Source organism: Thalassophryne amazonica, chromosome 15 (genome assembly GCF_902500255.1).
Source record: "Thalassophryne amazonica chromosome 15, fThaAma1.1, whole genome shotgun sequence".
In the NCBI taxonomy this organism is placed as follows: Eukaryota; Metazoa; Chordata; class Actinopteri; order Batrachoidiformes; family Batrachoididae; genus Thalassophryne; species Thalassophryne amazonica.
The window spans coordinates 14,501,112-14,514,717 of NC_047117.1; the positions used below are offsets into that span (position 1 = coordinate 14,501,112).

The 13,606-nt window shown below is 40.2% G+C and overlaps 1 protein-coding gene and 1 long non-coding RNA gene across 2 annotated transcripts in view; both read right to left on the reverse strand.

Annotated features, from left to right (window-relative positions):
- Nucleotides 1–13,465, reverse strand: part of LOC117525830 — a 28,379-nt gene extending 14,914 nt beyond the window's left edge. The window contains exons 1-2 of the mRNA XM_034187759.1: nucleotides 13,332–13,465; nucleotides 6,077–9,178 (exon numbers count right to left, since the gene is read on the reverse strand). Of these exons, the coding sequence (XP_034043650.1) occupies nucleotides 6,077–9,057 (2,981 nt within the window). The 5' untranslated portion in view covers nucleotides 9,058–9,178; nucleotides 13,332–13,465. The remainder of the gene's footprint in view (nucleotides 1–6,076; nucleotides 9,179–13,331) is intronic.
- On the reverse strand, nucleotides 4,320–5,725 carry LOC117527139. Its single transcript, XR_004565450.1, has 2 exons — nucleotides 5,306–5,725; nucleotides 4,320–5,268 (listed from the first exon to the last, which is right to left on the reverse strand). It is a non-coding gene; the product is annotated as an uncharacterized LOC117527139 (long non-coding RNA).
- Nucleotides 13,466–13,606: the final 141 nt, after the last annotated feature.

Below are 13,606 nucleotides of genomic sequence, written 5' to 3' on the forward strand. Positions count from 1 at the left end.
TGATAAAAACCTCCTCAGAAGATCAACACTTAAGCCTCGCTCCCTGGTCTTCCCCCCTCCCCTCAGCTTCTCCAGCTCTGACGTGAACTGTGTTAGAACTGTCCAGGACTTCTCAGACTGCGCAGGGCTGTTCCCTCCCCCCTCCAGGACTGTCGGACAAGGCCGTTGACGGCGCCGAACAGGCTGCCTCCGGAGTGTTCTGATAAACTGGTCCTTTCAAATCTCGGTTGTCGTCCTGTGTCCTTGTTTTGTCTCTGTGATTATTGTTTTTCTGTGCTGATCAGGATTTTTTTCCCTCATTGCCGCTGTGTAATGCAGCGGCTATGAGGGTTTTTTTTCTTCTCCTTTTCCCTCGTGTTTTGCTTTCATATATATGTTTTATGTACCGGGCCGGCCTATGTGTTGTGTGTTGTGTTGTTTGTTATGGGTCGGTGTTGGTTTGCTCAGCCCTGCTGTTGACCAAGGCAGGGATGTACATCTGGAGCTGGTCCCCGGGCGCCTAATGGCGACTTCTGCTCCTACTGGCAAATAGGATGGGTTAAATGCAGTAGCCACATTTCATTGTGCAGGGAGGATGTTCTTCTGTACTGTGCATATGACAATAAAATTTCTTTGAATCTTTGAATATTACCTAACAACACTGAACAATGGGTGTTGCTAACTACATTATGGACTCACGCACCATTCCAGCAAGGAGCGGTAAGCCATAATATTAAAAGCGTGAGTAATTTTACTTAAGAAGTTCCACGCAACTACATAATATAATTGTAAATATGTTAAAAATACAAGAATGACACAAGAAAGTGAAAACACTTATTGCCATTGTAGTCCATTTAAAAATCAAATGACAAAATAGAAGTAAATCTAAAATAATAGCAACAATAACAATGTTTATATGACAACAAGAACCTAAACAAATTTTAAATACATTAAGACAGTAAATTAACATTTAAAAAAAATTACATAATTAATAGGATACAAAAGGGCTGAGTTCCTCTTCTGAAAATTGTTTAGGGCTAAGATTCTAAAAACATTCTGTCCTCGCACACCACTGCAACTAATTATACAAGCTTTGCTTAATTTATTACCGCCCTTTAAAAAATGTCAACTACCTATTTTATAAACACTACCCAATCTAGATCCCGTGGATCTCCATAGGCAACACGCAAGTTTCTCTATTAAACTAATGTATACTATTTGGCATCTTTTTTCATATGTGGTAAACATTAACGAGAAATATACACTTTTAGATATCAGTATAATTTTTGTTTTTACTTCCCAGTTCCCAATATCAATATCGTATCAACTCCCCCCCCCCCCCCCCCCACACACACACACAAAAAAAACCCTCATAGCTGCCATACTGTAAACAGAACATTACAATTAGAGGTTGTTATCGTTCACTTTTTCTTTCGGATGCTCCTGTTAGGGGTCGCCACTGCAGATCAATCATTTCCATCTGGTCCTGCATCACACCAGCCACCTTGATGTCCTCCCTCATCACATCCATAAACCTCCTCTTTGGCCTCCCTCTTCTCCTCCTGCCTGGTGGCTCCATCCTCAGCATCCTTCTCCCTATATACCAGAGGTGGGACAAAGTCACCATCAAGTCATTCTGAAGTCATCAATCTGCAAGTCCCAAGTCAAGTCTCAACTCAGCTTGCAAACAATTGACTTCAGACTTGACTTGATGGTGACTTTGTCCCATCTCTGCTATACTTCTATCAAGTCTCTCCTCTGCACATGTCCAAACCATCTCAAGCTCATCTTTGTCTCCAAACACAGATCCAGGTTTGCTTTTCGATCGCAGCCAAACTCCCAACTGGCACCTTGAACAAATGTGCTGGGGAGGAATGAGACGCGTGCCGGGGGAGGTAGCGAGTGAAGTCACCCCACTCCAGCTATCCATGTACTTGCACAACAGCAGAATTCCGATATAATCCAGGTACAATTTCAGAACTTTTACATATGCACAGTGGTGAGAAAAGAAAAAAAAATCACTTCCATTGCCCTTTAGTACCTACTGAAAACGAGTTTTTGAATACTGTGTGCCTGCACCTCGTGCAGTAACTTCATTTCAACATGGTGATTATTACAGTAGAAGCGCCAGTAGGGGGCAATATACCTCTAAAGCTGCAGATTGCAGTTTCGAGCACAAACGTTATACTTAAAGCAACTGAGGGTTTTCTCAAGACAAAAACAGAGAAGTGAATTTTTACAGGAGGTAACAGTGACAGAAAACTCACCACAACAAACTGGGTCACAAGTACCGACGGCTGCGACGAGCGGCGAAACAGAGCACAACCGCTTGAGCGTGACAATATCCGGTAAAGCTGAAGCTTTACATCACAACAGCGCTGCGTTTCTGTCCAAAATACTACTCGTCAATCGTTAGCGCAAGGATAGATTACGCTAAAAAGCAAAGTATGCAGAGAATAATATGTCTGCCATGATGAACTCCTGCTTCCGGGCGAGATTAGCGCCTCAAGGCTCTGCATCGCTTTTTCTCCCCACAGCGCCCCCTGCAGTTTCGGAGGGAACTCACGGAAACGGGGCGAACGTGCAGAAAGGCCACAGCTGGGAATCAACCCCATGACCTTTTTGTTATGAGCCAACAGCGCTAACCACTAAGCTATTGTGCTGCACAACAACTAATACTAATACACTTAAATATTTGTAACAGTTTTGGATTATATTTAGAGTTTCATGGATGCATCTAAGCAATGATAACATATTTAAATAATCAGAATTACCTGCACTAGTAGGAAAGAACACACCTTTGAAACAATTTTATTTTCTTTGATTTTCAACAAAATTTCTTCACTACTTTCAGTCATGTGAGGACAGAAACTGCACACTGTGATGAAACTTACCATTCAGAAGTTAAAAATGGGCTGCTTGCTACAGACACGGGCAAACCCGAATGAGAGATGGCAGCGAGAGATGAACTATTTAAATGCGGTCACCTGGTTTAATGGTGAAATATGAAATATATAAGGCTGTGCAAAACACTGTAACTCTGTTCTACCTTTCAGTGAAGCAAATGATCGTGTGTGGTTAGCACTGAAAAAAATGACAGCACCCAGCATTATCACCTACAGTAGTTCCTGCCACTGCAGACAACATGAACTCTGCTATGACGACACTGAAGGCAACGTTTTAAAACATTAAGTGGGTAGCAGTCTGACATTACACGAACACATGCTAGCAGACTGCATTAATCAAAAGTTCAAATCCAAAATTCAAATTATTGAGGTTGCCAGTCTCAATGGTGAACATTGCATTGCTCTGCACAATATAGAAGATTTAAGTCCTACTATACAGGTAGTGGATCAGATAACTGTAACAATTGTTCACTTCTGGAAACAAGCACCAAAATTGCCACACATGCTCCTTAGACAATACTCTTGAAAAAAGTGATTGGCCACTTGAATTTTCAATAGGCAGCCTGATAAGGGTCAATTAAGAATTACACAGGTGTCAAAATTAAAAGATGCTCCAATCATATTGCAAACTATACCACATTGTCTGATCACAAAGATTCCAAAAAGGTATAGTTTGGACTATCTGTGACTGAATGTTATGGAGTTATGGGGTAAAAACAGCAAGAACGGTGACAAAGGTCAATTTCAGTTTATACAGGGGTCAAAAGTTAAAGTTACTCTTATTCCGTATTCCTGTGGAATTTTGTGCTTGTTTCAACATTTGAATGATTCCTCTGTAAATATACTGTTATCTGCTCTACTAAGGCCCTGAAGCCAGTGCTTATTCCTAGATACTATGGCGTGAAGAGGATGAGTGTGTGCACATAAACACACACACACAAATTTAATTCATACAGGTAACTCACTCATGTGAGCTTTTTATAGGGGAACTTGTGATGGATTGGTGTACCCTCCAGGAGGAACCCCAGACCTCATCCACTTTATGCTAAGCAATCAGGGGATAAGCACCAGCACCACCAGGCCTCAGGGGATAGTATATAGGATTTACTTTTTCTACAGCTGACATCTTCTCTAATTGATGTAAGTTTTGATAAAGATATAATAATTATATAAATTAGTTTTTTTTTTCCACAGCAGCAAATGATGCAAAAATTGGTATGTCTCAAAATAAGCTAAAGTCTAGATGAAAAATAGAAATTTGATTCAGATGTTATCAGTCTGCAGTCATATTTCAGGCCTGAATGGTGATCATTTCATTGCATGTTGGATAAGAACATATCCAGATTTCATTTCATTTTTTTATAAAGGAAGGCCAATTTAATCCCCAACTGTCCCAGAAATGCAATTTCACAGATAGAAATCCAGACTGGAAGATAAAATTTTATTTAAAACTGAAATCACTGCATTACATGTGATATGGCAGAAATATGCAACCAACAAAAAAAGTCTGAAAGACGATCCTGTTTCTAATGGGCAAGAACAGCTACTCCTTAGCATAAAAACTGTACGAAAAACGACAAAAATCCTCATTTGGGAACTTTTCAACAGAAGAACACCATTTAACAGCAGACTGTTGCATCATTAGTAGCAATTCAACACCCTTTTAGAACCCAGACCACATGTGAAAACACCACATGCTTCAAACCCAGGTTTACAATCTGTGAAATAATACACAAAATTCACAATGTGAAACCTTTTCAAACACAGAATCCTCAGAACAATGGATCTTACACAGCAGCCAAGGGTGTATATATGAATAACAATGGGGGGGTGTCTTACAGTTTAGCCTCAATATACTTTAAATTGGTCCAGTTAAACAGTCTGAGCATGTTTTCAACTGCATTTACTTTCAATTCTGTAATCCATACAAGGCACCTCACGGCTGAGTAAAGTTACCCCCACCAGCAGTAACAAAAGCATTCATGTGTTAAGTCACACTCAAGAAAAATAATGAAAATGGGAAAACGTACGAGACAATAAATCATATGTTTTGGAATACTAAATCAGAGGTTAAAAACATTATTCAACAATGACATAATGTGTAGAGTCCACAGTCTTTAAAGTGGCTCCGTTGTAAAAATGCTGACTGACAAAAGCCCAAATATTCAGGAAACATCAAGATTATACAGATTAGTATTTGAATGAATTGGAGCCAGCATTCATGTATTATAGCACTGAAAGAAAAAAACAAGTCAGCTGGATGGACACACTGATGGAGGATGATTCTGTATTTCCCATCCCAGCACTGCTGGCAGGGGATAAAAATTACTTTTAAATAGAGTTGCCTCTGATTTCAGTTTATCCTACTGTCCATCACATCCACCTTACACGTCTTGGCCTTTTTTTTTTTTTTGATACACAGTAAACAAGTATCAAGTGCAGCTTAAAAGTCACTGTCAGGGGGAAAAAAAACATTATTGGGTTTAAAATATGTGAGAACAGGCTTAAACCTGTAAATTAGTTAAGTGGCAGAACACCATGAGTATAAGTTTGCTTTTATTTATGCATATGTGAAAGGCTGCTTAAAGTAGGACTAACTTTTATGTATTACTTTTGTGATGCTGCTATCCATTTATATATTAAAAACAATTCAAACTGGAATTTGTGCATGAGATTTTCATCACAATAAAAGAATATCCATCACTGAAAATAACAGACAAGCCTGATCTTAAAAATAAACAGCTTTACAAACACACCTTCAACTGCTTATTCAAGATCGTGTCATGGGGGCTGGAACCTATCCCAGCAGTCATAGGGCGTGAGGCGGGGTACACGCTGGCTAGGACGCCATTCTGTCACAGAGCCACATATAGACAAACACATTAACATGCACACTTATGGACAATTTAAAGTTTCCAATTCACCTAACTTGCATGTTTTTGGATGTGGGAGGAAGCCAGAGCACCCGGAGGGAACCCAGACAAACACAGGGAGAACATGCAAACTCCACACAGAAAGGCCACAGGTGGGAATTGATACCATGACCTTCTCGCTGTGAGGCAACAGTGCTAACCACTAAGCCACCATGCTCCCTAAACCATCTTTACATTTGATACAAAGTCCAAATGGTGTCCAACCAGTCTAACGCAAGCAAGACACGGTATTTTCACTGAACTATTACAGCAGTCACTTAGTGGCATTTATTAACATGCCTATTTCTGTCACCAAACTGTTTAAACATCTGTCCACAGTGAGGGCAGGAATATGGTCTCTCTCCTGTGTGGACCCTCATATGAACAATGACTTTGTCTTTGCTGATAAAGCGTTTATTACAACAGTTGCACGAGTATGGTTTATCCCCAGTGTGGTACCGCTGGTGCTTCTTCAGTTCTGTCATGCGTCCATAGCTCTTGCTGCAGTCAGGACACTGGTATCTGGGTTGCACTGCCATATGCTGTGTGCTGTGAAGTCGTAGCCCACTGGATGTCCTGAAGCTCTTACTACACTTGGAACAGGGGAACGGTTTTTCTCCCGTGTGGACGCGCAAGTGTATCTTTAGGCTGGCGGCATTTACAAAGCCATTACCACAGAGGGAACAGAGATGAGGTCTTTCACCTGTATGGATGCTCAGGTGTTTCTCCAGCTTACTCTTGTTCAGAAATGTTTTTGGACAGCAGGGGCAATTTTGTGGCAGCTCTCCCTCGTGTGAGTTCATGTGCTCTGTCAAATCAGGGAGGGTAGCAAAGGCGTAATCACACCGGGTACAAGAGTAAGGCCTCGCTTTCTTAAACTTTCTGTGTTTTAGACAGTGCAGATCCAAATCTTCCTTCTTCTCAAAGGTTTCTATACAACAAGGACACTTGTAAGGTCTTTCTTCAGTATGTGTCTGCAGATGGCATTTAAAAGCTGTTAAAGTCAGAAAAATTCTGTCGCAGTGTGGACATTTGGACTCCTTCTTCTGATGGGATATTATGTGATTTTTGTAGTTTGAACAATGCATGAACTGCTTGTTGCATAACGAACAATAAAACTGGCCCTCTTTGTGTATTTCCTCATGCTTCTTCAGTGCATACTCCAATTTAAAGCTCTTGCTACATGTGGTGCAGACATGAGACTTTTCATGAACCTCCATGTGGGTCTGAAGTTCTTCTGGACTACTGAAAGACTGGGAACATTTTGGACAAATCCCACTACTTTCCATCACATGAGTCTTGATGTGTTTCCTGAGTTCTTCTGGGAGAGAAAAATTCTTTGGACAATGACAGCACTCGAAACATGTTCCGTACGCTGACCTACGGTGGGTTAATATGTGCTTTTTTAAATGGTACATTCGACGAAATGTTTTGCCACAGTCAGTGCAGGTGAGGCAGCGAGAATCAGACTGGAGACTGTAGTGGGATTTGATATGACTATCTAATAAAGTCCTCTCCTTGAAATGTCTATTGCAAACAGGGCAAGACAGTCCTTTGGCTGCATGGGTTTTCTTATGTGCTTTGAGTTCCAACAAGGTACTGAAACCTTTCCCACAGTTAGAGCAGATATGGTCACCCATGTCATGTTGGTTCCTTAGGTGTCTGGTCATGTGGTAGGACTGACTGAAGGCCATAGCACAGACTGGACAGCTGAATGGTTTCTCATTTGTGTGCATCCTCATGTGCCTGGCAAGCTTGTATGGTACTGTGAAGCGCCGATCTTCACAAATGGGACAAAAATATCCCATTTTTTTGTTTCTTGAAGTCAGAGTCCTTTCAGTAACACTTCCATCAGAGTCCTCATCTTCCACTGTAATACTGTCTAACTCGCCATTGCTAGTATCATCATGGCCAGAGTCTGCATCAACCTGCTCATCCTCTCCACCAACATTACCATTAGTCACATCATCATCCATGTTACACAATTTTTCATTCTGTTGGATTATTAATCCACAGTCTTGTTGGGAACTGTGCGCTTCACTCTGGTTAGTCACGTCTTCGCTGTGTAACTTGATGTGTTTGAAGAACATGTCACTATCTTGGAATACTTCATCACAGTCTGGGCAGGACGGTACCTGGGAGTTATGAATCCGTTTATGAAACTGCAGTTCTGGGTGGTTTCCAAAACTTTCCCCACATTTAGGACAGACATACTGGCTTGCACCATGCTGGTTCCTCAGGTGTCTGGTCATGTGGTAGGACTGACTGAAGGTGGTGCTACAGATCGGGCAACTAAATGGTTTCTCCTTTGTGTGAGTCCTCATGTGTCTGGCAAGCTTGTTTGCTTTTATGAAGCTCTTAAAACAGATGGAACAAATGTGACCTTCTTGCATGTCTGAAACTGATAACTCATTATCATAATCATTAACCTTTCCACAGTTTCCTTCTTCCAACATACACGATGTCCAGTTAGAGTTTCCTTTGTCGAGAACTTTATCACCTTCCAGAACACTCTCATCCTGTTCAGAAACATAATCACTATAACAGAGAGTATGAGCAGAAATATAATCTTGGTATGTAGATGAGTTTGATTGTGTCCCATTTTCCACATGTTTTCTCACAGCATTAGTGTCTAAATCTTCCTCAATCTTCTCTTCACAAGTATCATGTAATCCAGGCTCCTTTAAACAAGATCCAATCTCCTTACCAATAACCAACGCTGTTGTCAAGGTCAGACTTTCCTTCTCCAACAACAGTCTCTCTCTGAGTTGTCTGCAGCTTGTTTTCTCAAACAGCTGATTGAGGATAAGTTTGTCTTTTAAGTCTCCATAGTTGCACGGCTTCGCTAGTTCCTCCAACGCAGAGACAAACTGCTCCACAGTCTCCCCAGGCCTCTGAGATCTCTCCTGGAATTTAAGCAGGTGCATCTGAGAGTTGAAGTAAACAGTCAGCGCAGAGACGGCTGCGCCATACGTGGTTTCACACTGGATTAGTGTTGAGTAGATTCGCTGTCCTTCTTGGCCTAGACACTTTCGTAAGAGCACGCACTTATTTGAATTAAGCATCTTGTTTTCATCAAGTTCTGCAAGATAGTCCTCAAAACACTGAAGCCATTTATTCCACAACATGGTTGGCTCACCAGGAAAAGTTAAAAAAGGCGGAGGTGGGGATAACATTAACAACAGTGGTGCTGGGAGAGATTCTGAGGATGAGTCTTCTTTCATCACCTCCTTGAACAATTCTGTAGTCACTTCACACATTGTGAGGCAGAGACGGCTTCAAATTTCCTGTGGTTAAATTAACAGCATCTTATTTATCCCTGCCTTAGGACAAGTTAAGGCACCAGGATGGCTCATCTCACTCAGCTCAGCCACAGGAACCCTGAAACAGACAAGTTTATGTATTACGGTGACCCACATTTTGAGCAAATGGCAAATTCGGACCCAATTAAACATCCATGACCGTACAAGGCCATTTCCTGAACTTGATATTGGGCTGTAAAACATACAGTTCTGGGATATGCATCAAACGTGACGTAGCATTCTGTCTGGACAGTTGCAAAATTTAGCACTGCAAAAAATAAATGATAATAGACTATTAAATTAAATCAATAACTATTTTGATAATTGATAAAATTGTTCTGAGACTTTTTTGAAAATATATCCAAATCCTTTGATTTCAGGTTCTTAAAATGTGAATCGCTTCTGGTTTATTTCTCATTTCTTTACTCCCATTATAGTGCAGCAGATAAGAGAATGTTTAGAGCGGAATCCTGCAAATGGTGATAAAAGCATCAAAAACGATTGGCCACTTGAATTTTTAGCTGGCATTCAGGTAGAGGTCAATTGAAGAATTACACAGGAGTCAAAATTAAAATATGCTCCAATCATATTGAAACCTATGCCACATTATTTGCCTGATCAAAGATTCCAAAAAGGCATGGTTTGGATGGTCTGCAACTGAATTCTATGGCGTTATGGGATAAAAAGAGCAAGAATGGTGACAAAGGTCAGTTTCAGTTTATACAGGGGTCAAAAGTTAAAGTTGCTCCAATTTTGGTAAAAAGTGATGCAAATTACTAGTTGAGTTAACACGGTTTTAAAAAAGAATAGTTTGGACCATGTATCATCCTTACTTATCACGTTATGGGGTAACATATGACACGTCATACAATCCTATAGACGTAGCCCTTGTTTGACCCTTACTTTGGAAACCAAGCATTCAACACTGTCAAAACTATTCCATTTATTAATCTTATTAGCTCAACCAATAATTTGCATCACTTTTTACCAAAATTGGAGCAACTTTAACTTTTGACCCCTGTACAAAATGAAACTAACCTTTGTCACCATTCTTGCTGTTTTTATCCCGTAACTCCATAGAATTCAGTCACAGATAGTCCAAACTATACCTTTTTGGAATCTTTATGATCAGGCAAATAATGTGTAATATTTTTCAATATGATTGGAGCATCTTTTAATTTTGACCTTTGTCTAATTCTTCAATTGACCTCTCTCTACCTGACCACCGATTGAAAAGTCAAGTGGCCAATCATTTTTGTTCAAAAGAGGAGTGTCTACGGAGTATTTCTGCCGAATTTGATGCTTTTATCACCATTTGCATGATTGTTTCAGTTATCTGCTGCACTATTAGGATGGAACCTGGATAGCTTTGGGTAGTGGACAAAAGACATCTGAAGGGATCATCTTGGGCTTTGGATGACACTGATCAACATTTTTCAGTTTTTTTGTTGACATTTTATGGACCTAACAACTAACTGGCTAAGAAAAACTTAATTCATTCATGAAGTTTGAAAACTGTGACTTGCAGACCTAGTAAAATTTAAGTTATCCACCATGCAAACACAGTGTTACATCTATGTACTAGAGTTATATACTGTATAACTGTATAGTTTTCTTCCACTTCTTCAGCTCAACAGTTCTAAAGCAGAGATTTTACTATTTGGCACTTAGTCTTCCATTAGGGCCCCTTCACAGATAACACGAAAGACGCAGAAACCGTAAGAAAATCCGCAAACCAAACACGAGATGGGGAACCACGAAACATTCCACCTGCTGTTGTGAGGGACGGCAGTCGCACACGACACACCGACGACGGTTTTGTGTACGAACACAGTGCCAGCAGCTGGAATGTGTTGCACCACATCGCGCCGCTGATGTGGAGAAACCAAAATAAAAAATACACGCCACCCGCGGAATTCGAACCTGCAATTTCTGATGCTAAAAAGCTTGTCCCTGCTTTTATCAGCTACGGACTGCATTTTATTTATTTTTATTTGATGGGCTGTTTCCTTAAATAAATGACATTAGCATTGCTTCCTTGCAGGTTTGTGCAAGGAACTGTTACTGGGTGTAAAGTATGCAGCATGCATCTTTTCCATTTCAGCATCTGTGATCAACCTTGTGGTGTGTTTTTAATCTCATCACATCTCTTCAACCTGGTTTGGTCAATGTGAAATATATAAAGCCAGAATGCACAGACTAGACTAGGTCAAGCACAGCCTTTCCTCATATCCTGGACTCAATATTTCCATATTCATAGAACATCTCTCAGATCTACTCACACAGGCAAAGAACAATATGTAAATGAAAAAAGATGAACTCAAATACTAAATTTTTGTAGACTTTATTACAACACCAAATCAGAAGTAGGAACAATATGGAAAATGTAAAGAAAATAAAAAAGTGATTCTTACATTTACTTTGACTATTTCATTGCAGACAGTATGACCACAAGATATTTCAAGTTTTGTGTGGTCAGTGCTGCTAATATACAGCCACTCCTGCGTCTAAATCCTGTAAGACGATCCAAAAGAAGTTGGAACGAGGGCAAATTATTCTAAATATACAGAGTAAGTTGTCACATTTTCAGCCACCTTTCTTGAGACAAGTCAAGGGATGAATACATGAACATTTCCAAGTCACTGAATATGCCTTTATCTAAATTCTGGGTCTGTTAGTGAAGCTTAGGGCTAGCGGCCAGCAATCACTTTAGTATTTTCTGTGCTTTCCTGTTGATTTAATGCTCATGAATTATACCTTAGGTGTGGTTTTTCCGGCCAACTGATTCTGCTTTTTTCCTCTCTGTCCAAGGTGGGGAGGGAAGCGCACGGGAGTGGTGTCTGTGGACAACGGGATGCTGGACTGATCGCAAGATGCCATGCCTGAAGGTGATGCAGAAGATGTCTTGAATTCCTGTTTCCTGTTTCTTAAGCTCTGTAAAACTTTGTAAAAACCTTGTAACTGTTAGAATGGCCTAAGCAGTGGGTCACCCCTCTGAGTCTGGTCTGCTTGAGGTTTCTTCCTCAATATCTGAGGGAGTTTTTCCTTACCACTTTCACCTGTGTACTTGTTCTAGGGGTTGGTAAGGTTAGACCTTACTTGTGTGAAGTGCCTAGAGGCAGTTTTGTTATGATTTGGTGCTAAGTAAGATGTAATAAATTGAAATTAGTTTACGTCAATCATTAAGAAATACAAACAGCAATGCATGGTAACTGTCGGTCTGGAGTAGGCAGTTTTCAAAAACTGAGTGACCATGCCGAAAGGAGACAAACTGTCAGGATACCCATGTCGGCTCCGAAAGAATTATAGGATCCTGTGGATTGGAGCAGAGAAACTGAGAATGGTGCAACATTTGCCTGTTGCATCCTTATTCAACATCATGTTGGAGTGACGTATACAAGATGGCGCATAACTTGTATAAGTTCTTAACTGCAGGAATGGATGGATAGTAACAAATGAAGTTGACCACACAAAACATGAAATAGCTCAGGCTGATACAGTCTGAAATTAAACAAAAATCAAAGTATATGCCAGGATTGCTATATTTTCACAAGTTTTTCTGATATGATGTCTAATGAATCAGATTAAATCTACAGTAGTCGACTTCCTGTCTTCGAGAAAGCTGCAGCTGAAAATCCATGTTTTTGTTTTTTAATAAAGTTTTTCTTTGTCATTTCACCACGAAGCTACATAACAAACCAGCATTATGGTTTTGCGTCTGACGTCAGTTTTTACTGTTAATGCCCTTGTTATTATGCTTAATGGCATGTACATAATTCTGGTTCACACAGTTGTGTGTCCATGTCCTATGTCACCAGCGAAAACCACAAGCAAAAATTTAATAATGCCACAACCCAGAATACGTTCATTAAAATACACACACACACAGTAGGCGCCACACGGTGATACCAATACTTTTAATAATTTAAGCATACTAACAAGGTTTATTCAAGTGGAAACGTTATATCCCCCACCCGAGGCACGAAGCCATAATCACGGTCTTTTAGCTTTAAGTTTAGCCCATTTTTCAATAGTTGCAAAACCAAAACATGAGCCTTAAGAAGTCGGTCAGTTTTAGAAATATATGTTTTTAATGTACATTTAAGGGTGAAATGAAGTAGAAAAAAAAATCACTTCTCAAATTGAACTCCCCCCGCCATTTTGACTCCTCCGGTTCGACACAAAACCAGAGAACTACTGTACTGAAGCAGTAATTAAAGAATAATGCTCACCTTGCCAAAACCGATGGAACGGCTCGATATTTGTACTGACAGATAAAATATGAGTGAACTGAAGCGGCCAGGGCGTGTGGAACGTAACGAGTTCAGCCTTTAAATAAACACATTTTAAATAAAGTGTCCTTCTTCGTTTAAATTTTATAGGCGCTTCGCAAACCTGGGATTTGGCGCATCACCGCCACCACCTGACCTGGAGTGGCGACAGGTAGGTTGATTAAAAAAAAAAAGAAAGAGTCGATATATTTGTTTTTTCCGGTAATAAATTCGTG